The sequence below is a fragment of the Zonotrichia leucophrys genome, chromosome 8 (assembly GCF_028769735.1).
Source record: "Zonotrichia leucophrys gambelii isolate GWCS_2022_RI chromosome 8, RI_Zleu_2.0, whole genome shotgun sequence".
Classification (NCBI taxonomy): domain Eukaryota; kingdom Metazoa; phylum Chordata; class Aves; order Passeriformes; family Passerellidae; genus Zonotrichia; species Zonotrichia leucophrys.
This window is the reverse complement of record NC_088178.1, coordinates 20758582-20784392: the sequence shown is the minus strand read 5'-3', so window position 1 is coordinate 20784392 and position 25811 is coordinate 20758582. Positions and strand designations below refer to the sequence as shown.

The 25811-nt window shown below is 43.4% G+C and overlaps 1 protein-coding gene across 5 annotated transcripts in view; it reads left to right on the top strand.

The window, feature by feature from the left end:
- Positions 1 to 25811, top strand: part of ERI3 (ERI1 exoribonuclease family member 3) — a 128900-nt gene that overhangs the window by 4997 nt on the left and 98092 nt on the right. For 3 of the 5 annotated variants that reach the window (XR_010441195.1, XM_064719767.1, XM_064719768.1), the window contains exons 2-4: positions 4536 to 4810; positions 18621 to 18737; positions 24795 to 24854. Coding sequence is in view for 4 of the 5 variants with exons in the window: in XM_064719767.1 (XP_064575837.1) it covers positions 4559 to 4810; positions 18621 to 18737; positions 24795 to 24854 (429 nt within the window). In the remaining variant the exon portion in view is untranslated. The remainder of the gene's footprint in view (positions 1 to 4535; positions 4811 to 18620; positions 18738 to 24794; positions 24855 to 25811) is intronic. The other 2 variants (XM_064719769.1, XM_064719770.1) reach the window with 1 other exon arrangement.

Genomic DNA, 25811 nt, shown 5'->3' with positions numbered 1-25811 from the left:
TATTTGTTTTACTTTATGTTGGTTGTTTTTTTTGGCAAGTTTGAGTGGTGACAGTGGATAAGCTGGTCTTGTTCATAGTCTCTTGTTTCCTGCCTCACAGGCTAGCCAGGTGCTGTCATTTTTGTACTGTAGTTCATCTAATGAAATATTTGGGTTTAGGTTAAGGTTGATTAAAAAACACCCTGAATTATCTCTATTGTTCTTCAGTTATATTTTCACACAAGTGAAATATGGGCTCACATTTGACCTCTGAGTATGCATTTGAACAGCTATCAAAATTGAAGTCCTGCATTTTTTGTTATACTGTGTTCCAGGTGTCACTAAATGTGTGCAATTTTGTTCTACAGAAAGCATCTCTATTACCTTAACTTTTTTTCCTCCACAATTCAATAAAATAGACAAACCTGACTTACATTTTTGATTGGTTTTCGTTGCTTTAGCCTTGAGTTCAGTTGTCTGTTGGAGGCCAGGAGTCACAGCTGCCCCTACCCAGGTTTTGCACAAATAATAAACTGAAGCATTTTACTCCCAGAGCTTGCTTGCTATTAATTTTTAATTTCAGTTTTTCTTGTAGTTTAGGTTAGTGGGGGGTTTTCTTACTTGTTTGTTTTCTAATATGGTGGAGGGCTGTCTTGTCATAATGAAGTAATTTAACATGTGAGTGAAGGCTCTCATAAAATGTAATTTCTTGGGTCACCCCACCAGTGTGAAGTTAGGTGTTGTCTTCCTGCCCCTTCCCTACTCAGTTTATCAAACTGGAAAGTAAAAGGGAATATTTTGGGCTCAAAGCCAAACTGTAATTTTAATTAGATGTAGTTGTAAAAAGTTCATATTTATGTTATGTGCCAGGAGTCATTAAGTTCAAGTTCTTGGTAGACTAATTTGTCCTGCCATTGATGAATTTGACTCCTCTGGAGCTTGTGTGGTGCACGTCTCTCTCTGTGGCTTTGGGGCTGCCCTGCAGGCAGGGGACAGCATTTGCTATGCCCTGCTGGCTCTTGTCACCAGCATTCTTCACGTGGCAGGAGTTCCCTGTCTTGTTCCTTGCTGCTTTGGTTGTCCCTAAGCAACCTTCCCAGTGGGAAGCCTGGTGTGCAGCAGCCGCCAGTGCAGATTCTCCGCTTCACGCTCACTGGGGGCCCTGGCAAGGCTGGTGGCTGCAGCTGACACTTGCCTTTCTCTTGGCTTTCCTTCCTTGCTGGTGATCAAACTGTCATGCTTTAGCACCATGTGCTTGGACTGCTAAAGAAGCAAGAGCTGTGCTCAGCCTGACCTTGTCTTGGTACCTGCAGCTGATGTCCAGAGAACATTTTTTTCTTAATTTATTTTTAAAATATAGATGCTGATTTTAGCCACTGCTGTCGTATAGGACACACAGTGTTACACAGCCCAGAACACAAACTATCTTCCAGCTGAAGCCCACCACATGCAGCCATTTCCCATCTTACTGGGTGTAGCAAATGTAAAGTGCTGTCACATTTTCCTAGGTCTGTGTACAATCTGTCAAAATAATTCCTGAGGTCCAACCTCAGTTCATGGTCCCATTACATTTCATACGTATCTGTATGAGGAATTTGAGCTGTGTGATATGAAATATTAACCTAGTAGGGCTGACTGCCAGATGTGACAGCTTGCACTGTCTGAGATTATAATCTGATCCTGTGTGTATAAGAAATATATATATGGTGTTTTATGTAAGTTTGGAAATGGAATCACTGAACATGTGGATTTATATAGCTTGAGCTGGGTTTTTAATTTTTGAAGCTGCATTGCTTGCATTGTTTTCTCTTGGAAAAAAGTACAGGATAATTACTAGTGCTTTGCATTGTCACAGCCATTATAAATGCTTTACATGACATCTAATAAAGTGTGTTTGCTCACCAGCTATCTTGTGCTCTGAGGCACTCTGACCTTGCCAAAGAAGATGATGTGAGGTCTTCCCAGGGCACCCAGAGCAGTGGCTGGGTAAACATACCGTTAAAACTTCATTTGGCTGAAAGTGCAGAGTTTGCAGTGGGGTTGCCCTTGTTTGTATGCTGCCTGTGTAGGGAAATCATGCAATACCACACTCACACACCTATGTTCAGAGCACTGCTCCCTCTGTGACACGGGAGAGTGGGGAGGGAGGCTGCTTTTAGCATGGGGAGCCCGATCCTGTTGCTAGATGTGGACCCCTGCAGAAGCTGTTAGTGCAAATGGGCACTGTTTATTCCTCCACGGATGTCACATGGTACTTTTGTGACCCTGATCTGCCATGGCAGGGTCTGCCATGGTGCTGCTGTGTCTGCTTGGGCATGTGCCTGAATCCAGCCAAGGTGGCTGGTTTACCTTTACCGTGGGCTCAGTGGCTTGCAAACCTCAGCACCACTGTGTGTAGTGCAACCCAGCCTGAAGATTCATGGGGTCTGTGTCAGATACCCTGGTCTTGCCAGTTTAGATACATTAGAGAAGAGAGCTTGCTGTGGGTGGGTGGATAATACATGTTTTATTGCCTGTGTTTGATACAGGGGTTGAAGCCTGTCTGCCTCCCCCACTCCAGTTGTATGTTTTATTTGATGCTGTAGGCTAAAGACCAGGTTTTCCTGCAACTAACTTACAAGCTGCTTTATTCTGAGATATTATGTTTGTTGTGATGGGCATATAGACTCGTGGTAGTTAGAAGATTTAAAGCATGCATACCTTAAATATCTGTTATCTGGCACATGTTAGAAGAAAATACAAGTAACTTCTATTTGGCTGTAAAGCATTTATGAATGACAGCCAAAGCTGTAGATGAAAAGACAATTGGTAGAACTGAGCCCCTTCAAGATAAATGCCATGTTGAGCTCTTCATTTTTGGTTTTGCAACTTGAGTTTTCAGTTTTTGAGGTACCTGCTCTCTGGCATAGTGCTTTAATAAAGCAAATGGCTTCAAAACATGAAAGCCTTGAGGCAAGGGCAATGCATATATCCATGGAATTGGCAGTGTGGGCACTGGCTTGGTCTTAAACATTTCAACTTCTTTGATTTTTGCCTTTCACTCAAAAGCTTGGAAGGGGAAGGTTACCAAATGCATGTTTACTCGAAGCACACAACCTGCTTAGCTGCAATTATCTCCTAATCTGGTCCTTCCGAGTTTCTCTGGTCTCGCAGGTAAATACAGATTTAGCTGTTATTCAAGGCATATTATTTACCTCATTAAGTGTGTGTTTTGGCACGTGCATTATTTACCTGACAGACTAACGGATGGGAGAGAGCAAATGCTGTCTTTTGTGCAAACAGTGACTTTGTTTGTGAGCAGCAAGTCCCCGTTTTGCTGTGGCCACTTTGTCTCCATGTCTCATGGTGGGTACTTCCATCCCTTCATGGTAGAGCAGAAAGCCAGCACAGGTGTGGGGGCCATGCTCATGAAAGGACGGGTGGGTGGCATGTCAAGTGATGGAGTTCTTCCACGAGCAGCGGGACCAACTGTGGGGATAGATTTAAATGTTCTGTATAGCTTGGTGTGTGTGTATATATATGCATACACAATTAGAGGGGGTACTCCTATCCTTGTTCAAGAGGACTGAGTTGGTGCAATTTGCTTGTTTAGCTATCAGTCCCTGTACCCACCCATGTAACACCATGAACTGGTCTTGAATTCTTATTCCTGTAGATCTATTAACAGCCCTGAGGCTGACCCATCTTGGATAGTGACAATTCTGGCAACTTTTTCATGCAAAGTTTTAGAAAAAAGGTAGCAGGAGGGGAAATCCAGGTCGTCTCAACATGGATAATGCAATGTATTTAATAGTGTTTGTTAGATGAAAGTATCAGAAGGTGATGGCTGAGTGAGGTGTTTCTTTGGGAGGAAGACAGTAGCCTATGGAGTCCTGCTTGCATTTTACACTTCCTGCAGTACCTGCATGTGATCAGTTGAACTGATAGCCTCCTCTGGGAGAAATACCTGAAATTAGAAATGGAGTCTAGCACTAAAATCACATCTCTGAGAAACCTTGTGTACAGACCAAACAAGAACTTTCCTGGGGAGGAACCTTCCAGCCACCAGCCACCTGGATTTGTAATGGAAATGCCATGTTTTGGTGCAACTGGCAGGTGTTTCAGGGTCAAGCTGTTTGGATGAGTTGTAGTGTTGGTATGCATATTGCTGTGTTTAATTTTTACCATGTATCAGAAACTACATTGTATATGAAATGATAAAAGGCCTCAGAAATTTAAACAGGGCTTAGATTGGATATTCTGTGTTTTAGTTGGTTTGTGTTATGTTCTGTTATGATGAGGATCAGCAGTGGGATGTAATCTGGTGCCTGGAGCCATGACTGTTATGTATCTCGTAGTTCTTAATTTAGAGTAATTTGCAGAGGTTTATTTTCAGTGGCCTGTGATTCTGGACACCTTAAGTTTAATCCAAATATCATCTGTTGTGCTTAGAGCAGGCTACTGTGTTATTTCAGGTTTGTGATGCTGGAACCTCCACCCTGTCAGAGGAGGACAGTGAACAGACACCAGCAGAGATGAGTTGTAGGTGTGCATGAGTAACAGGAGTCTCTCTTCAGTTTCAGATGCCTCTGGATGTTCAATGATAGCACTCCTCCATACTGGAGCAGCAAAGTTTCCCCCAAACTTACTTCCAAGGTCAAGACAAGCTGTGTCCCTCCTCTTCCCAGCTGGTGTTCTCGAAGGGTTCCGCTCCATCGTAAGCAGGAAACTGGCGTCCCACGGCTTTGGAGCTTCCATGGCAGCAATGTCATCCTTCCCTCCACAGAGATATCACTACTTCTTAGTGCTGGATTTTGAGGCTACATGTGATAAACCGCAGATTCATCCTCAGGTAAATAGTTAATCATGTTAATTTTTGCCATGCAAGTTGCTGCTCTACTGAGGAAAAAACACAATGCTGGCTCACTAATTTTTTCTGGTTTGTCCCACCTCTTTTCTGTTGCTGGTTCTCCAGGATGCTTGCCAGTCACCTGCTGTCTCAGGAGCAATGCCAGGACTGTGTGGTGGGAATGAATAAAGGAGTCTGATTTCCATCAAGGAAGTGACAATTCATGTGTTATTGAAAACACAATTCATATGTGTTATTTAAGTCATGTATACTTGTCATTTGTCTGAACTGGGAAGGGTCTTAAAAGTTTTTGGCTGGAAACTTGCATTAATAAATGGCAGCTGTGTTTGATTCTGCAAAGAAAAATTCTACTGTTGGTAGCAAACAGCTTTAGGAAAAGAATATTTTGAATGATGGGAATATGTGCAACATAATGGTTTATCTAAGTAGAGAAGAAAAACAGTTTTTTAGATAATTTCAGCAAGATCAGATACCTTGCCTGGGTTTTAACTCTGAGTGTAATGAGACAGGAAGAGTTCAGCTTCAGAGAGATCTTCTAGTGCTCTGCCACTTGAGACGTACAGAGATCCACATGAAGTACAGAACTTATCTGCAAACAGTTCATCCACAGTGCTGTAGAGCAGATTAGTAAAAATATTCTCAGTTGTTATCAGGATAGGCCTAGGTTTTTAACTGGAAAACTGTACTAAAAAGAAAAAAAAAACCCTGATATTAGGTTGTTAGTGAACAAACAGAATTTCTGGGTCTAAAGTGGACTCAACCTCCTCTGCAAAGTAATTGCTCTGCATATGTTAGTAATACCTGCATTGGGTCACAAGTTCCTTTTGCTTTGTTTCAACTATATGAAAGACTTAAGCAGTTTTCAGTGTGGTGTCTCATTACTGAGGTGACTCAGTGCAGCGTGTGCATTTCCCAGTGCCACTGTGGTTTCCCTTGCACTTGTCCTAACAAAGGATTGCTGCAAGTTGGGATCAAACTTGACTCCTGTCTTCCCCAGTAGTGCCTTGGTGGGTGCTGCCTGTTCTTTGTGTTTCTTGAAAAATGGATGGCAAATTCCCTGCTCTTTTGCTGGCTCTTTGTGGGAGGCTGTTGTGGCTCTGTATCCAGTTCTACTAGCAGGCTCTTAAGCGCTCCCCAAGTGAGATATCAGGCTATTTCCTGCATGCTCTGCCTCGGGTGCACAGACCTGTCAAAGCTGTAAATTGGATCTACCTTGTCCCTTTGGATATGGGCTTGGTCTGTGCACATTTTGATGCAAAACCATGATGCATGTGGAGCTAGTTTACAGCTGGCAGTAAAAAGGAGCATGAGTGGAATATGATTACTACTGTTTTAAGGAGCTTTGTCCCCAAGTCCTTGCCAGGGAAAGTAATGGTCTGGGCCAATGCAGATCTGCTATATATTTTGTTGGTGAGATAGCACCTTTAAGGTGGAGATGTTCTTCAGTGTTGTTGTTCCAGTCTGCTGTGTTCAGTGCCTGTCTGCATCATATAATGTGTTGAAAGGGCTGTCAGTCCCTCACATCCTCACCAACAAATTAGTTTGACAAATAAAGAAATTACCTTTGCTACATGGGTCTCAATGTAGCTGGAAAGGCTGAAGGTGCCTGCCAAAATCTGGAAACGTTATAAAATGAGACTTCAGTTGATGCCCTTACCTACCTCTTATGTCTTTGCTGACCAGCATGGCTTTTGTCCTCTTCACTGCTGGGCTATGTCATGGTGAGCAATCTGTGCCATGCATTTCAGTGATGTTTTCTGCAAAGTTTTAGTGACAGAATCTTTCGCTGCAGAATTGATAGACAGGTTTTGGAGGTTTGGTCTGAGGTCAGAGCTGGGAGCTAGAAATGGTCACGTGCTGATTTTCACTGTGATACTGATAATTTTTTGCTTTTATTTTAATACATGCAAAATAAAAGTCTAGATACAAAGAAATTCAAATGCAGTGGGATTTGATGAGAGGGCTGTGTATACAGAGCTAAGCTAAGCTGTGATCCACATTACTTTAAGTGGGTAGGCATAGCTGTAAGTTTAGCCAGTTCGGCCTAAAAATCTTGCAAGAGTTCACCACCATACAGCACATTTTACATTTCTCACTCATTGTTCTTCAAAATATTCTGTCTTCTTACAAGAAACTACTGAAAGAGCTATCTTTTTGTGTGCACTAAGATGTGTGACTGCCACATCTGCTCCCCCCTCCCGTTGTATTTACTCGTGCTCCTCTGTAACTGGCAGCCTTGCTGCCCTTATCCCTGGGGAAGTCCTTCATGCTCATTCGTGAGCCCTGAAGACCCCTTCATTTCCATTCCCTTTTACATTGCCCCATCTCTCTCTGAGGTCTCGTGTTATGGCCTCTGTAATGGGGATCAAGGAGGGTCAAGGACAGTGGTATTCCCATGGGAAGCCATCTGCATTGTGGCTCTGGGGCTGAGACTGCTGCCTGAGTACTTGGTGCCCGCTGCCCTGTGCTTTACACTCACTCCTGTGTCACACATCGAGGGTCCTTCATGCTCCCTGCCCTGTGCCCACAAAGGAACGGGAGCATCCATGCAGCCCTGACTTCTGACTGCTTTCAGAAGATACGCCCCTCCATCAGTGCTTGTTTATATACACATAGAAACTGCTCAGCTTTATTGCTTTTCTGGATGTATGCATGAATAATGGGACCATCCCAGAGAGAAAAGAAGGTGTGGGGGGTTTTAACTGCACAGTCTGTGTCATGTAGTGTTTTAGCCAGCCAAAGGTCATTAAGGGTTGGCAGCAAGAGATGTTTATGGCTGGCCTCTCGCATCTCTTTAAAGCTTACCTTGTGCCTTTGGAATGTGATCCGAAGCCCACTGGGGTCAGCTGGAAGCTGTCATTCTGCAGAGGTCGGTGGACCCTGAATGGTGGTGGTGTATTTCATTTTTCAGCTCTGAGTTTTTTTATTTTACTGTCTGGTAAGAGTTTATAAGTACCTGCTTTTATACACTGTCAGCCCACAGAGCTGGATACATATGGAGCTTTAGCTTCATGAGAAGATGCATTAGTAAGTGGGAGTCTTGCTCTTTTGTCCCTTTGTCCTTGTAGACACCAGTGTTTATGATGGTCAGTGCTTTCAGTGACTGTGTTAAGCAGCTCCACAGACTCAGGTCTGTGGCTGCCTTTATTAATGCAGTAAGAAGGTGTGCCTCTTTCAGTCAGCAAGCCGAGTATCTTGCCTTCAACTTCAGCCGAGTGGATGAAAATAAATTATTTGTTTCAAATATAAAAAGTCTGACGGTAGAAATCAGATCTGTTCAAAGCTGAATTTGAAATTAGCCTTCTATATATGATGTTAATCTCTACTCTAATTTATTAAAGCCACTTGAATGAAAATCAAAATAATTCAAGCTCTGTATGTCTGCTGCCTGGAAGTGTAGAAGAGCCTCAGATCTCTGACCTGCTAGAAGGAGCTGGATCTAGGAATAGCTGAGCTGCTAAATGAGCTTTTGATAATGGTAAAGTTGCGTTTTTTCATGTCAGTTTTTTCAGGTGTTCATTGTCTCAGATTCTCTCAAATTGGTAATCATTTGGGAAGTAGTAATTGGCCTCTTTCAAACTCTCTGTAAAGGGAAAATATGAAATGTTCAGGTCTTCTTATTGCTGAAGAAGGTTGTGACCAGAAACAGAAGAATAAATTGTTTACAGACAGTGTTTTCTGTGTCCTCCTAAACAGTACTTTTTAAATGCGAAAATATCTTGATTTTTTTTTTGTTAGTGTATCCTAGATACTTCAACTCTGTTTAGCATGCATTTAGATTGTTATTTTGGGAGAATTTTTAATTATAATTGCTGTCAGATAAAACTGGATATACTAATAAATATAAAACATCACTCACCATTTCAACATAAAACCATAAACACTGACACAGACAAAGCAGATGTTCAGTTACTAATTTATTTTTGGTGTTCAAACAAATCTGGATGATCACAGTATGTACTGTGATTGGCAAAAGTGTGTTAAAAAATAGGAGCCAGTATTTCTGTAAGATAATATTTAGTACAAATGCAGGAGAAGGTTATATCAGATTCAGTGTGCATTTCCTTGAGTGCTGCTGTAAAAGAGCATTACATGTGTTTTCCCTTGAACATCAGTCTCACATCCAGCTCCCAGTCCCGGGCAGGTACAGCTGGAGTGGCTGTGATGATTTTTCAGCTGCCTGTCCTGCTCTATCTGCGATCTTGTTACTGCAGCAGGGACAACTGAGTCGTGTGTCTCTGCACCTGAGCTGCTGTGATTTATAGGCTGACCTTGTAATGGGAATGGATGCTGATTTCCACCAAATTTAGGCCATATCAACAGATGTGCAGTCCCTGCCAAGCTCTCTGCGTAGGGTGACTAGATAGAGGATGGGGAAGCTGCCTTGGGAGCCATAGCTGAAGGTACTTTGGAGGAGGAATGTGTCCTTGAAATCACAAACTTGCTGCAGGAAGAGGCGATGGAGGGATCGCTCATCTGCTGGGGAGCAGGGTGCTCTGTGTGTTTCCACATCATTTCCTGTGGAGACTGAATCCACGCAATCCCAGCTGAAGGCCAGGATGGGAATGCAGGTGTCTCACACAGTAACAGACATTGTCACAGTCCTACCCCGAGGTGGGTAAAGGACATGTGTGTGCCTGTGCCTGCCTGTTCTAGCTAGACATCCCCACGTAGCAGCTTTCTTCTTGCGCTGTTTTTGTGTGGCTGTTAAGCTCAATGCAATAGAAATCACTTGCCAAAACCTTTATTGAGGATGATCATGAGTTGCTGAAAAATAAAGAAATTCAGGCTTGTTTCCCATGGCAACTTTAACTCAGCATAAGTATTACAGTAGAATATTAATCTGTAATTACCTATGTTCATGCATCTTAGGCTTGAGTGTAGTTTTAATAACCTACTTCTCCATTCAGCTTCTTACAATGCTGTTTGTAGAGAAATGCTGTTAAAAATGCATGTAACATAGTGACTTAAAAGTATTTTTTCCTTTTTACTATAGGTAAGTAAATATGTATATATTTATCACCTCTTTGTCAGTTATGGCTGTTATTATGCTATTGTTCTTACATCAGAATGCTTTAAATTTCTAGAGTGGCAGGAAACAGTTCATATAAGAGCCCTTTCAAATGCATTTTCCTGTTTGTGTTGAGTTTTTGAACAAACTTCTTTAGGCCTTGTAGCTTTAGAGGGTTGCACTGCACCTGGTGTCAGAGCTGCATTTGGAGACCTCCCTCATTCTCCCAGTAAGTGGGGACAACCTTGCTGTGACCCATGTCAATCTGACAGGGTGGGTTATGACTTCAGGCAACAGAATTAGCAGTATTTATTTTAAACCTGATGAGCTAGAGAACATGAACAGTTATTGAACCCAAGTCTCCTGGAGAGCACAACCATGAGACCACCAGGCAAGACATCTGATGAACAAAAAAAAAAATCAAAGCAATTTTTTATTTAAAGATATAAACCCAGCATTATTATAGCAACAATTCTAAAATACCAAGGCACTCAGGTGGCCAATGGCTGCAGTCCTAACCTGACCTAACCTGCTCAGCTTTTGCCTGGTTATTGACAGGCTGATGAGATGACTGCTTTAAAGCAATCAGTCATGTTGCCCTTTCCCTCACAGTGTGCGGAGACCCCACATCAGTTATGCATCCTGGAGTGCAATTTCCCACCTGTGCTGTTTGAACACTGTATCCTTAGCTGTGCAAACATTACACATCGTTTAGGTGACAAGTTGCAAAGTTAAGTAGACTTGTTGTTACAGCAGAAAGTAGTTGAGCGGCAGTCACCCTGAAAGGAAAAGATCCAAGCTAGCTCAGGAATGTGCAAGTGTGTTGGATTGTTTGCCTCTCCATAAAGCCACTGATGAGGGCTACGTGTGTTTCTTGAAACACTCCCATCATGTGCATTTCTGAAGTGAAGGGGATGGGAAGTATATCCAGGTTTGTATATTTGCTGTGCTTGTCCTGCCATGTGCATGGCCTGGTGTGATTCTCGACGGTCGGTGTGTACCTGCTGCTCTTTCACAGCCTCTGAGGCATGGGAAGTATTTTGCATCACTCCCAGCATAATGTTTGAAAACTAGGCAGTATTCTGTCATGGCATAGTGCCCAGCTAGTGTTACTTGGGGATGATGCTTTTCAGGCTGCCATGGTTCCTGGGAAATTGTCTTTGCTGTGTTAAAGTGATCTTGTCTTAACTTTGAACAAAATCTTCCTGATAAAGAAGCAATGCAGCTCAGCTCTTTTAGTGAGAGGAACACAGGATGTGCTTAAATCTTGTGGGCTTTTCCCCCTTTATGCCAAGCTTGCTGTGCAACCATCCCTGTGTTGTCTTTGTTGATCTGTGCACTTGTTAGCTGGCAAAATAACTCTTCATAACATTATTTAGTTCCTTTCTGTCAGGCAGAAATGTGCTGCCATCAGCAGCTAGTTGTGATGTCTGTAAAACCCTGGGTATTCATTTACATGCACTAATGTGCCCTTTCTACCCATCCCAGATGTTTTAGTGTCGTTGGGAACATTGATCATTTGTCCTGCTCAATATCAGGTGAAGAGGTTGGGACTTGAAATGATCTGATAATTCTGCAACAGGGACTGCACAGGCTGTTTGTCTGCCATAGAGAGGAGTGGATGTGAAAAAGGATATAGTGTAGTTGCCATCTTGCAGTGGAAAGGTAATACTTGGAAATGTGTGTGTGTGCTGTTTTTAACTTGGTCTGAGTGCTAAACTTCCCCCAAACTGTCAAGCTTAAATTGTTGTTGGCTGTGTCAGTAGAGATGTTCTGGGTGGTTAAATATATGTCAATAGGGCTTGAAGAAACACATTGAAGTGTTGATGTCTGATGGTCTATATTTCTCATCCCATGTGTGAAAAGAGGGAAATTCTGCCTTATTCTTGATGTCTGGGTCCTGCTGGAAAGATCAAAATAGCTTAGTGAGTTTTGGCAGGGAAAGATGATGCTGGTGGTGAGAGGTAGGAACCAGCCTGGGAGAAAATGATTACTGGAAGTTTTGTTAAGAATGGCAGGACATGGGTTGTGAGCCTGCTGTCAAGATTTCAGGTGCAATGGCAGGCATGAAAAACTCCCAAGGACCACAGTGGTAAGTTTAGGAGAAAAGCATCATTTGTGAGATGTGGATCTTCCTTTTGTTGGCCCTTTAAGAAGGGACTTGAGCTGATGAAGTACTTCACTTTGTATTCCATACTCTTTTAGAAGAAAAAAAAGATACTATTTCAAGACAGTGATTAAGAGAATCAGTGAGAATAAGAGAATCAGGGGTCTGCAAAATGCAGCTGTGAGTGCAGCCTGGATGGCGTTGGGGTTGTGTTTAATCAGTGATGAGAGGTGTATATAAGATGAGGTCTTTGTTGCAAAAATGAGGAAGGCAATGTTCCGGCCTGTGTCTGCTGTGGGTATGAAGAACAGTCGGGAATTTAAACAACAGCAAGGGAAATTCAGATTAGACATTAGAAAAAACTTGCCAATGATAAGACTAATGAAACAGGAGGATAGAGTGAGTGCCTGGGGAGTGTGTGAGTCTCTCTTATTGGAGTCGGTAAAAACAGCCTAGACAAAGTCAGAAATTATTTAGGGGGTGATGATGCTGCCCTCAGGCAGGTGCATGGACTAGATGTCTCTTTTAAAGCTGAAGCTCCTGGAGGCATGTGATTAGATGGGGATTTCAGCTTCTATTAAAGAAAGAGAAATGGTCCCTCACCCTCAGAGTTGTAAGGCAGCACTGGGAAACAAGAGCCACGTTTGATGTCAGTGCAGAACCCAAAATGCAACTCAGAATTTATCTTTGAGGAAATCTAGCCTTTGACATTGGGCTTCAGTGTCTGAGTGTTGGGGGTAGGAAGTGTCATTCACCTGGGAGCAGGGGGAAGAATAAATATTGGATAATCAATGGTCAGGCAGCAGAATTTTTCTTCACGTCATCCTATCCCAGTGTTTCATGATCTTCCCATATTCCTTCCAGTTCGCTTGTGTTTTGTTTTTGATGTGTATTTCCCTTCATGCTTTTCTAGGATATAGCAGTACTTTTAAATGTATCAATTTGTTAGATGTATGCTTATGTGTATTTTAAGCTAGGTGGTAATGGAAAAAAGAAATTTGGAGGTCAGCTGTTTCCTCAAAGACCTTTTGAGAGGTTTAATCAGTACACAGAGTAACTTAGCCAGGACTGAGGCACTGAGAGGCTCCACAGTGTGTGTGCAGGCAGATATCCTTTGGAAAGCCAGCATAGCCCTGATTCAGCAGAAGTCCTGCTGTTCCACACTGGAGAGGTGTTGCCTTTATGGTACTTGTTTTGGTTAGTTTAATGAAAATTTAGAAGTGGGGAAAAGACCTATGAGGTCATCTTGGTTACTGCCCCTGAGGGCCAGTGCAAGGCTGCTCACTTGGAAATGGCTTTAGTTAAAATAATAATTAAGGCAGAGGATGGAAACTGGGGAGGCAGATCTGTTCGGCTAGTGCTGTCCTTACTATGTCCCTTTTCGATTTTAATTGCCTTGGAAAAAAAAAGAAAATCACAAGGCTTTAAAAGCTCTGATTCTCTCTGCTCTTCAACGCCCCCACACCCTCTCCCCGATCTTGGAGGCATCAACTCTCATCTGTCAAAGTGTAAATCAGCAATTAAAACACAAACAGTGAAATGCCAAAGATGACCCGAAGCACAAAGCAACTGACAAACAAGTCCGGACAAATCGGCGGATAATTTATAAGCATTGCCCTAAAATCTAATTATTTGGCAATTCGAATTTGCAGCCGGCCAGGGCTGTGCAATAAATTTAACCCGCCATAAATTATTTAGGAGCAGCCCGTGGTGTAAATCAAAAACACGAGTGTTTGTTTAAGAAATAAGCTCCTTGTGCATAAAATGACTTTTTTTTCTTTAAAGAGGAGGGGGGGAAAACCATCCCTGAACAACATGAGCTGGTGCTAAGCTCTGTCCCTCCACAGACACTCCCTTGCCTCTTCTGCCCTAACCTTTTTTGAAGGTGTAAATGGTTCTTTTGGTAAGAAGTTTTATGCTTTTCCTTATCAGACAAAATCCGTTTCTCTCAACAGCCTCTGCTTGTTTTTATTGCATTTTGAACAGTCAGCTCTGATTTTTATGGGCATCTTTTATTCTTGTGTTTATTAAACTTCTTCACATGGGGGTTAGAGTGAGGGATAAATTATTCTCTGGTAGTTTTTGAACTGAATAGGCCATACGGTCCTCCTCAAATATATAACTGTGTCCTGAAGCGTGCCCTGTCCACTTTGTAGATAGGCATCTGGATTAAAAGGTTTTGAAAGCTGGGAAGCTCTTGCTGGCACTTTGTTCTTTCTCCATAATGATAAGCAAAAAGGATAAGCAATAAGCTTCCTCTATGGGAATTAGGGTAATTTCAGGTGCTTTCTTCTCTGACTGGAAATTGTTTAGCAAGTATAGTTTTGTGCTTGTTCATTTCTTTTATTAGCAAGAAGATCAAGACAGCTGAATTGGTGCATCGCTGCTCTGGTGTTAAAGGGAAGGCAGTTTCATATAGGACAACTGGGTAAGAAAGGACTGGGTTTATAGCAGTGCTTTCATATGCCATTAAGAATTTTTCAAATCCCTCTTAGAAGAAAGTCCCTAGCCATTCCACAGTTACCCTGCTGCTGCTCAACCCACTGGCTAGGGACAGCCAGGTTGCACAGGAGACTTCTACCTGGAACTTTTTTTAAACCCATGGTTTTTCTGAAGGACAAAAGTTCTGAGGAAGCTGTCACATAGATTTGCTTGGAGTACCTTGAAATAGTAAATGTAGGAGTGTTATAAAGAGAGTCGACCTGGTAATGGATCTGTATAAGCCTCTGGCTCTGTAGGTTCCTATTGTTACCCTGTTTGGGGGCACAGCTGAGGGGAGGGACAGGGTGCTGATGTTTTTTTCTTTAAGCGTGTTAATATTGATTTTAGAAGCTCTGTGTTCCAACAATATAAATGCAAATGCCTGTAATTGGGAGCCTTGTGCAGAATTTCTCAACAGAAAACATGTTCAACTTCTCTGACAATGAAAGGAAAATAAAAAGCCGCTTATTTATTGGTGGTGGTTTGAATCCTGGATTTCCTTTCAAGTTACTTTGCAGTGCTAAATAAAATACCTAATTGCAGTGCTCGCAAAATTCAAATGAGTACATTTGTTCTGCTGGTAGCTCGCGGCTATTTGCAGCCTCTGGACACCCTCAGCATTATTTTAGCACATCCATAACTCCTGGTTGTGCTATAAGGAAAAGCTACTGGTGGGGGCAGAGGGAAGGCTTAGAAGCCCCAAATGCTGCTGGCACAAATCACTGCCAAAGTTGGAACATTTACTCCATGTTGGAGTGGATATATGTGAGGGTCTCAAGGTAACACTTAGAGATGATCAGGCTCTGATAGAAGAAAGGAAGTGTCAGTGAATCTCTGCCCTTAACTCCCTCATGCTGCTTCCTCCACCTTTCCTGCCTGGGAAGAAGCAGGGAAGGTCCTTGAATGTTGGAGATGGAGCTGAGCATGTTGAGCTCACTGGGCTGCTGTGAAATATGAGAGAGCACCCGGCTGCCTTCCTGCATCACAGTCTCTTGGGGGGTTGTGTGTATGAGTGTCTAAGTGCTCACCGTTTCATAATAATTACTAATGAAATTCTAGATCTGTAATAACATTTCAGATATCTAAAACAAACCATATGCTTGTTAAAAAAAAAAAAAAGAGAGAGAGAGAGAGAAAAAAAGTGGAAACAGATCTACTTTAAGTCATAAATTCTTGGTAATAGAGGCCTCTTTTCTCCCCCCTTTCTGTTTATGTTTGATAGATATTTTTGTTTCTGCAGGAATGTCAACTCTTAATTTCATGATGTATCATGGGCTTAAGAAAATTGAATTTAATAAAGGCAAAAGATGAATGGCACCTTTAAAGGTCCCAACACTTGTCTTTATTAGCAGGACAAACTGCAGGGTCTCCAAACACTGCTTCTCTCCAAATGAAAGTTTAAATGAAAAGTACAGCAGTGTCACAGGTTAAATTTCATTGCAGGACTGGCTAACGTTGTTAGTGAGGAGTGGGGCTGATTTCATGGGGCTGGTATCTGTTGCCTTAGATACCAGTGGAGCAAACACTGCCAGAGACTGGAAAAATCTCCGCTATAGGAAGCGTGCAGATAAACTGCTTTTTGGGGAAGGTTCCTTACCACTTGTTTCAAAAACTGACCCAGTAAGCCCAAGGGAGTGGCAGCACTTTCTCCTAAGACACTATAGCTTCCTCTGGGGTTCCACCCCTGCTCCTGGCCATGCACTTCCCACAGACCTCCAGTAATTCTGGATACTGTTACATTTTCCACATTTTTTAAGTATGGCTTTTTATTTCCTCCGTCTGTCTTAATCAAACCCTCCTGGAAGTGCTTTTGCCTTTGGTTCTGGAAGGCGAGGACGCCTTTGTGTATCAGATGAGCAGCTGCCTGTCTTTCAGTCTTGCTTTGCATCCAGCCACTTGATGGCCCCTGAGGATGTTTGTGGTCCCTTAGGGTACATCCCAGCATTGCAGCACAGCCCTGCTCTGAAATCCAGCCGGTGTGTGTCCCTCTCTGGAAAGGGAAATGTTTGCCTTGCCTTGCCGTGAGCTTGCCTTGCTTCCATGATCACCCTCTGGGTGGGATGCAGGTGTAAGGGGCAGTGAGATGCCCCAGACCCATTTGAAAGATGGAATGGTGTTATTCTGAGGTTAAGCCTGGCCCTATTATGGCAGCCTGTCTGTTGACTTCAAACTTTGCAGTCTGTTTTCCTTCTGAACAGAAGTTTGATGCTTTCAGAGCCTGTCTGTGGTGGCCCTTTTGAGGGGAGGATCAGCTGTATCCAGCATTTCTTATTTCCATGGGTCCTCTTGGGTGGCTGAAGCTGGTGAGTTTGGCTGCACCACAGCAGGCAAATTGGCTAATACTCTAGTGTTTGGTGTGTGCCTTCTCCTTCCCTTGGAGCCCCTGGGTCAAGTGTGCTCTCTTTCCTGGGAAAACTTGGTGACTCCCAGTGGGGTGGTATGGCAGTAGGGAAGGATGTGCCCATCCATCCAGTCTGCCTCATCCAGCACAGCATGCACAGGGAGTGGCACAGCAGACCATGAGGAAATGCTTAAGCCGTGCCTCCTGTGCAGCTTCACTGCTCAATGTCTACACCTGGGCACTTCCACACTATTAAAACTTTATTTGATTTTTACATTTTTTTCTAACTTTCCATCTCAGCAGCACGTGCTCTCCATGTGCCCTGGTCTGGGCTGTGCCCCTGCTGCACTGGGGAACTGCTCTGCTCTGTCTCTGGGCTCTGCCCACCACAGAAATTGGGTGTTTCTCCTGGCTATTTAAATTATCTGTTGTTTCCATTTACCCACCCAGCTTCTTGCCCTCCTGCTGCCTGGTGGGGTGGTGATGTCATCAGCTCATATGTGTAACCTCACGATAATTTCCGCCTGCAGGTCATGAGGGTTGCAACCACGCTCCAAAAAAGTGTGTTAGTTCCTCTGCAGCGGCTGCATTTTTCACATGCTAATTTTACTCACAGGAGTTGGATTTTTTTTCCATTTTTTATTATTTCTTATTTGTCTCTTCCAGATGTTTTCAGGCAGTTTTTTTTTTGTTGTTAAACTAATTCCATTCATGTTTTAAAAATTTATGAAAGCACTAATAAAAATGTCAAAGTGGTAAAAATGTTAGCTTTTGCTCTGCTTTGATTAAATTTTGCAAACTGTTTTTGAATATTAAAAAGCAATATTTTTTTTATTCTCTCTCCCTCTCTCTGTTTTTCTCTAGAAGTGATTTGAGAGGCTTGTTGCATGGATATCACTCAGCAGGCTCATTTGCACTCCAGAACCTTGGTGCCATGGATCTCTATTAAATAACATAGACAAATTATTCTTTAAAGACACCAAACAAATTGTCACTTCTCCTCTTACATTAAACTAGAAGAAAGAAAGGGAGTGGAGAAGGAGGGGGGTGAACACAAAGGATTTTATCGCTTTTATTCAGTGGGTGGCTTTTTTAATTTCATGTATATTTTTTAATAATTGAGAAATCCATCGCAACTGGATTTGTTTAAACTTTTTATTAACAGGTTCATGTAAATTTTTGATTGCTGATTATTCAAATAATTGAACATTCTTCTGACGAAGGAACGTTTTTATTTCCCTATCAGCATAAATTGGCTACAAAGCAGAAAATGAAGCAGGGCTTGCTACTGTGCTGTATCCCATAGGGATGGATGTGGGGGAAGCTTTCAGCTCCTCTTCTCAGTCTGTTGGAGGAGGGCAGTCCTCCTCAGCCTTTCCAGAGAAGGAGGTGCTTCATGCAGTAGTTCCTGTTGTCTGTGTGGTGGTGTCCTCTAAAAGGATGGTGGGCTGGAAGGGTTGAGACTGGTCTTGGGGAGGGCACAGCCCCTGCGATGTGCTTGCTAAACAGCTGTGAGCCCATTGTGAGCACAGCTTCATATTCCCTGGGTAGCACATGGGACTGGTGCTACCTTGGGTTCAGCTTAGGGAGTGATGTGTGCAGCTGCAGTGCTGAGCACAGAGACCTCCTTGCAGCCTGTCCCTGCTGCGATGAGCATCAGCACCATCCTCGTCTGTTCTGGTGGTGTTGGATGTGCTCGGTGCTCTGGCACCACCTTCCCACTTCTGCAGAGCTTTGTGTTGAGTTTATTTTTGTTTGGGACTATCAGGCCACCTTGCTAGATGGGATCATTTCCATCTTCATTTCTTGTTTGTTTTAAATGAACAGCTGCTTTTCTTTTTGCTCTATTCAGGAAATCATCGAATTCCCTATCCTGAAGCTGAATGGCAGGACGATGGAGATCGAATCCACCTTTCACATGTATGTTCAGCCTGTGGTGCACCCCCAGCTTACGCCCTTCTGTACAGAGGTAAAGTGCAAAGGTTCCCTGGTGCTCCAAGAGTCTCTCTGGGAAGCAGGTTTCCATTGCACCAGGGACTCAGGTCACCTCTTCACGGTGCAGCTGCAAGGCAGTGTGTCATGCCAGCCTTGAGTTAATGACAAAGAGAATAATTTTTTGTTATTGCAGTAATGTGTAAAGACATCAGTTTGGATTCATAAATAACTCTAGCTGTGATCTGCCAACTAAGATAAATGTATTTACAGCTAAAAAATGTCTCATTGGGTGACTACTAAGTAAGCACGTGTTAGCTGATGTTCAAAATCCTGTAACCTCTTTATGAGCTCTTGAAATTTTGCTGTTCTCCTCTGTGGTGGGGAAGATCAAAGAGAGCATGGACTGAGGAAAGACAGTGCTGTGCAAATGTGTGGTTCAGAGGCACTAAATGACTGTCCTGTGGACCTGCATGTTAGGATCTGGGGAGTCCTTCAGAGTGGTAGGATAATTCATGTTTGCATTTTTAAGACTTTCTTTTTGGTGTTGTAATTGTGGGCCGCTTGATTGCTCTTTACTTGCTTACTCTCATTGCTGAAGACAGCTGCTTTTGAGCTGTGGCCACCTTTCCCCAGATATGGAATGAAGGTGGTAAATATGATCCCTGATGGTTCAGAGGAGTTGAGGAGCAGGGGTTTGGTTTCGTAGTTGATTTGGAGTGGCTTTTTTGTTTTGTTTTTAATTCAACCAAAAAACGTTAACTATTTTTCCAAGTGTGTTTTCCCTCCTTGTCATAATCACCAAAAGAAACTTTAAGTTCCTTTTGCTTTGAGCTTTTTTTTCCTGTCAGTCCAATGGTTCAATTTTGGCCAGCACAATCACTAAAATACTGACTGTAGGAATCAGTGTATTCAAGTTCTTCATTCTGTCCCTGTCTTGTCATCAACACCATGGTGTGTTTTCCCTTACCTCTGTGGCTACAGGCTTAAGCCCATGGAGGGCTTGTCCCACCTGTACTAGCCTGATGAAAAATGACTCCTCTGTGTTAGGTGGAGTCCCCTCCAGAACCAACCAGCCCCTTCCATATTTTCACATTGTAAAAACAAATACTTATTTTTATTCTGCTGTAACTCAAAACCGTCTGAAGGTATTTTATTTAAACTTTAAAAAAAAAAAAAGACTAAGCCCAGAAAACATTATTCCCCAGAGAAGAGCTTTCAGAAACCTATAAATGTGTGAGAACAGAGGGTTATAATGGAAATGGTTTTGCAACCTTAATGCTAGAAGGCTGGGCAACTACTTTGGCTGTCCTTGTCCCCATGAGACTTGCTGGACATATGCTTGTACAAATGTGATAAATCTAACAGCTTGCACCTGATCTTTGCTAAAGACAACGTCATCTTCTAGAGCTGAGCCCAAAATGTCAGCCTTGCAAGTCACCTAAATTCTGGAGAGAAGTTGTCTCATTAACTCCCACCAAAACTCCTTTTTCTGGAAATCTGTCTGTTGCATGCTTTCCCCTGTTTCTAAAGACTGTGGCTCTGTTCTTGCACAAGAGTCTGCATTACTTGCTTGGTGTGTGCTTGTGGTTCAGCTTTGGGAGCTGAACGGAGCGTCCAGCCTGCTGCAATCTAGGGACATTCAGAGCTTCACTAGATGATGACCTTGTGACCCACAGTCAGCCCATGTAATGCTCCTGTACTGCAGTGATGGTTTCTTGGTTTTCTCTTGCTCTTGGGGGTCTGGACCAGGTGTTTGTGTCTCCTGTGTGGAGCCTTGAAGCAAGTGAAGCTGAGTGTGTCTGTGATGGCTGTGCTTTTGCAGGATGGGCACAGGTGTCCCAGGTCAGCATTCTGCTGCAGACTCTGCCATGAACCTCAGTCTGGCATCATGTCCAGAGCTTGGCGAAAATGGGCAGTACTGAGGCCAGCAGGCAAAATGATTGCAGAACCCCCACCTGTGTCTGTCAATGGTGCAAAAAGGCTGCACTGCCAGGTTTGGCAAGTCCTCTGTTGTTAACAGCATGGATTAGTATTTAATCCTAGCCTTGATGTCACTGGCTCCTGGTCACCCCTGCATTGTACCCCTTGCTACTTAGTGCCCAGCATGGCCCCTGTCCTTCCTGGCTTGGCAGTCCCCTGGCCTGTTACAGATCCCCAAGAGTGGGATCGTGGCTGGAGATGTGCTTGTTCCTGAGGCCCATGTATGGGGCTGAGTTTGAAACCCTACCCTGAGAGCCACTGGTGAACCTTACTAAACAGTGGGGTGCTGCCAAGTAAGTGCAGAGATCATCCCTGTGCCGCTGGTGTAGGTTTGCTTGAGACCCCAGGGACACAGCCAGGATGTGCCTCTTGCAGAGCTGCTGCCTGAACTGCTCCAGCACTTGTTATCGACTTTCTGCTGGTTTATGTTTTCTGAAAAATACTAATTTTGCTAAATGCCAGTAAAGGGCTTTGTCTAGGCACCTCTACTTACAAAGGTTGAGATTTATTGGCCTCTTTGTCTACAAAGAAAGACCAGGCCTGATTATCAGATGGTACACCAGAGACAAGTGCTTAGGTAATCAGCAAACTGTCTTGGAGTAGAAATACGATGATTTCCCAGATAAACTCTCTAGCAAAAGCACTGGTGTTGACATTACATGGGAGCCTGTCTGCTGTGCTGCTGATTTCCCCTCTCCCCCCTGCCTTTGCTAAGCAGTAGAACTGCTTGATGTAGACTGTGTGGAAGGGTTACTGGGGTTGCTTGACATTACTCCTTGGGTTTGGATTACCTCTTCCATCACTCTTCCTTCTTGAAGACAACAGCGCAGCATGGGAAGGGTACTTGGAAGGGTGGAGAGCTTGTTGCCTCCCTCAAGCCTCCCTTTGCTTACCTTTTGGTGTGCTCTCCCCTGGCTACTGGATGTTTCTCCAATTCCCCACATCAATGGCCAGGAGCTTTCTTCCAGTGCTGGCTCACTCTGAGACCTCATCTTGTCCCCTTTCTCCTGACCTGCTTCTGTAAAACAACAGGTTGTGAACCTTGGTTATTGTGAGGCGGGAGCTGAATGCTTAGGTGGAGAAGTTGTTAAAAGCTGTTTCTAGGTGTATAAAGCTCATCATGCCTTGTCGGAAGATGCAGATGATTTTTCTGGTGCCCAAGAAAGTTCTTGCCAGGAGCATTAAGGAGAGGTTCCCTCTACATGCAAGGTGCTTGTACAGATCTTTTCACGATACTTGGCTCTCTTTTTATGACTAATTTTTATTGATTTTTTTCCTGAAGGAATAGACAATAAAAATACAAAAAGATAAAGGCATTATAGCTTGCTTATGTTCCCAAGTACCTCATGCTTCTTGGGATAACCAGTGAAATTTTACAATTGTGCAGTTTTATGTTTTATACTTTTTCAAAGCTGCAAGACCAGATAATGCTGCAGAGATCCAATGCACTAGGTTGGATGTGGCAGATGGACATAACTGATAACAAAAAGTATCAGAAAGGATGAGAGAGTAGAAATCTGGTCCAGTTTGAGCACTCTGACCTGCGTTGAAGTGTACCTATGAAGCAGATACATTCCTTTGTATTCATGTGTGTGATTTCTGCAGCGTGAATCTTGTGTGTGTATGCTTGGCAATGTGTCCTTGTACAGACAGGCTGGTGCTTTGCTAGCCTGGCAGGGAAGGACAGAAGGAGTTTTGGGCAAGAATAAGCAGTGACTCTTGGTGGCACCTCTGCATTTGCCTCCATATCCCTCCCTCCTCCTGATGGGAAATGTCTGGATGAGGCCATTATACCCTGTCCTCCCATGGCATCAGGGGTGCAGTGCTCCACAGATAGAGTCCTGAGGGTGCCTGGAATGGTAGAAACCATTTGCACCAGTACTGGCTGAGATAGTGAAATGTCACCTGTCATCCTTAGCACAGAAAAGACTTGGACCTCTTGGAGTAGGTTCAGAGGAGGGCCATGAAGATGAGCAGAGGGATGAAACGCCTCTCCTGTGAGGAAAGGCTGGGAGCTTTGGGGCTGTTCAGCTTGGAAAAGATAATACTACCAAGAGACCTTATTGTGACCTTTTATTACTTAAGAGGGCCTATAAGATGGACTTTTCAACTTGGCCCCATTGTGACAGGACAAGGAATAATGACTTTAAACTAGTCAACTAAGTGTACAGAAGAAGATTTTTACATTGAGGGTGGTGAAACAGTTGCACAGGTTGCCAGAGACGTAACATTCAAGGTTAGGTTGGATGGGGCTGTGAGCAACCTGATCTAGTTGAAGATGTCCCTGCTCACTGTGAGGGAGGTTGGACTGGATGAACTTTAAAGGTCTCTTCCAAAACAAACTATTCTATGATTCTGTGTTCTTTTCTGAACACACCTTTCAGTCACTTCCAGAGATTTGGGTTGAGCTGCTGTCTGAAAGGTAGAACCAGCACTTAGCAATAGGTGAACCTTCCACCTCTGCCAGAAGAGTACATGGAGAGAAAGATGGCAAGAAAAGCAAAAACCACGCCAGTGAGTTTTAAAAACTGCTCTAAAGAGCCATGCATTCGTTCCTCAAATCTATTTGCTTCTCAGAGTATGGAAGTCTGTAGGTAGCAGCTGTTAACACAATTAAAATAGAGATTATTATTAAAACAGTTTCCCAAATACAAAACAGTGTCTATGTCCCTCCACTTTCCTAAAATTCCACTTCATAATGGCTTGATGAACTTGAGAAACACACCTAGAGGAACTCTGCATTCTTAAAATTAAAATACTTCCCCTAAAAGGTATGTATTGCCATTTCATGGAGTCACTATGAGAAAATAATCTTTCCACTTACAGTTTATTCAGTGAGTCAGGTATTTGGTATTCATTAAATGTAATTACAGTTTAATTGGAGTTTATTATAATTTCTTTTTCTGTCCTCCAAGTTCAGTGCTGTAAGCCAAGCAGCCAAAGAAACTGAGAGATAGAAACCATTTAGCTTCCTTCAGTTGCCACATACTTAATAAAGCCCAGAGCCCTCTGGTTTGTGAGAGGACTTCTCCTGTACAAGTAGTTTGAGCTGGTCTGCGTGGAAGAGTTACTCCTGGGTGATGGTGTGGCCATCAGTACCTCTCAACTGGATGCTGTGGCTTCCAGAGGCATGGATGCTTCTAGGCTGTGCTTGACCTTTATTTTATGAAAACGTGTGAGATGTGTAGCTTCAGGAAAGTGCTATATGAAGTAAAATCCCATAGTGGGCACTTGTTCTAATAATGATTTTTTTAATTACTTGGGTGCATTGATGGCAAGCTACTGAACTCCAATATTCAATATGTTAAAAGACAGTTTTGTCAGTTGGAAGGCAGACAGAAAAATTATCGGTTTTCCATGTGCCTCAAGCTCTCCTGGGCAGACACAGGCAGAGGCCCATGAGACTGCATCTTTCAATGCATGTGTTTAGCTTTGAGCAGCTGAGCGGTCTAGGAGCAGTCAGCAGGAGTATCTGTTAGCAGGACTTCTTCTAAGGAACCTACTGGAAAACAGACTAGACAGGGCTCTGGAAGAAAGTGCTTTTCTTCAGATTTCATTCCATTATTTTGAATACAATTTTGAACTGCTGAGGAATGCTGTGATGGACTATGGGAACATGGACATGCTGTCTGCCCAGCTCAGGGGAGGATGACTGAGTCCACTCCAGGTCTCACTTGCCAATATTTCTCTGGTTCATCTGACACTGAAATTGTGGTGTCACTGTGACAGCAGAGGAATGTCCAGAGACCTTGGTAGTCACCACTGCCTGTGTACATCAAGGCAACACCAAAACTGCTGAAGGGCATGTTGAAAAAGGGCATCATGCTGGTGTATGACCCTGCTCCCCAAATGGATCCTGCCATGCTGAAAATTTGCAGTTTTGTGGTGTGGGTAGGAACTCCACTACATTTCTGTGTTTGGGATGGAGCTATGCCCTTGCCTGTGGCTGGGGAGCAAGCAGGGTCACTCTGCTGTGGCTGGTTCCTCATCATCACCCCTGTGGGTCACAGGAGCATGTTTTGGTTGCAGAAAGATGGGCAGGAGAGTAGACCTCTCTAATGATCTTTTGAGTGCTGCTCTGGTGACTGCTTTCCGTTTGTCTCTGTTTCAGCTGACTGGGATTATTCAAGGCATGGTGGATGGGCAGCCAAGCCTCCAGCAAGTGCTTGAGGTAAGCAGAGTAACCTTTAGTTCTCAAACTCTGACCTCTGGTCTTGTAGTCCCCTCTTCATCTCTTTCCCTGCACCCTCCCCTTGCTGAGAATCGAACCGCGTAATTTGACTATGATTACAGCTTCATTAGAATAACATTTGCTGTCACACTGGTGACACACTGCTGAGATTATTGAACCATTGATCTGTCATCTCCAGCTGTTCATGTCAAGGGTGCTGACAAGATATCCAAACTCCTGCCAGTAGATAGGAGAAGAGGCGATTCTTTCTTGAGCCAGTTTTAAAGCACCAAGACATTGCTCGAGACCACTGCTCCTGGAGATTCTGCTTTCATTTCTTTTCCCCTCCCTCAGCACTTTATTAAATTATTTTTTCTACCTATTTAAATGCTCAATAATACATGTAGTATAGAAAGAAAAGGCCTCTGAAATCTAATCTAAAGGATGTGTGAATGCAGATACATCCCTAATAATACCTTCTGCTTAATGTGGAATTCCTAGAGCATTTAAGGCTTAATTAACTTGGAAGTATTTCTCCATCAATAGCTTTTGTTGGTAGTCAGATAGGGAAGGAAACCTCCTCAAGCAGAGCCTACTTGGGCTGCAGGTTGGTGTTTGATGCGTCATCTCTGTCAGGATTTCCACTGCTATGTAACCTAATTGTTCCTAATCAGAATAATTGCAACAATTGTTTATCTGAGGAAATCAAATTAAAGGTGTTAAAATCCTCCATGGAGACAGCATTTGATGGGCACTTACATCAGGGAGTTTAGAAAAGTTACCACTGCTGTCCCCAACTCTGGGCAGGCTCATGTGAGGCTGGTTGGGAGACCCTGTCAGCCAAAGGGAGTGTGGCTGAGAGGCTGGATGCTGCTTTTCTGGAGAGTTTTACTCAGGGGGATGTTGTACAGTCACAGGAAGAAGCATTGACCCCTGGCAGGAAAGGCTGTGTTGGTG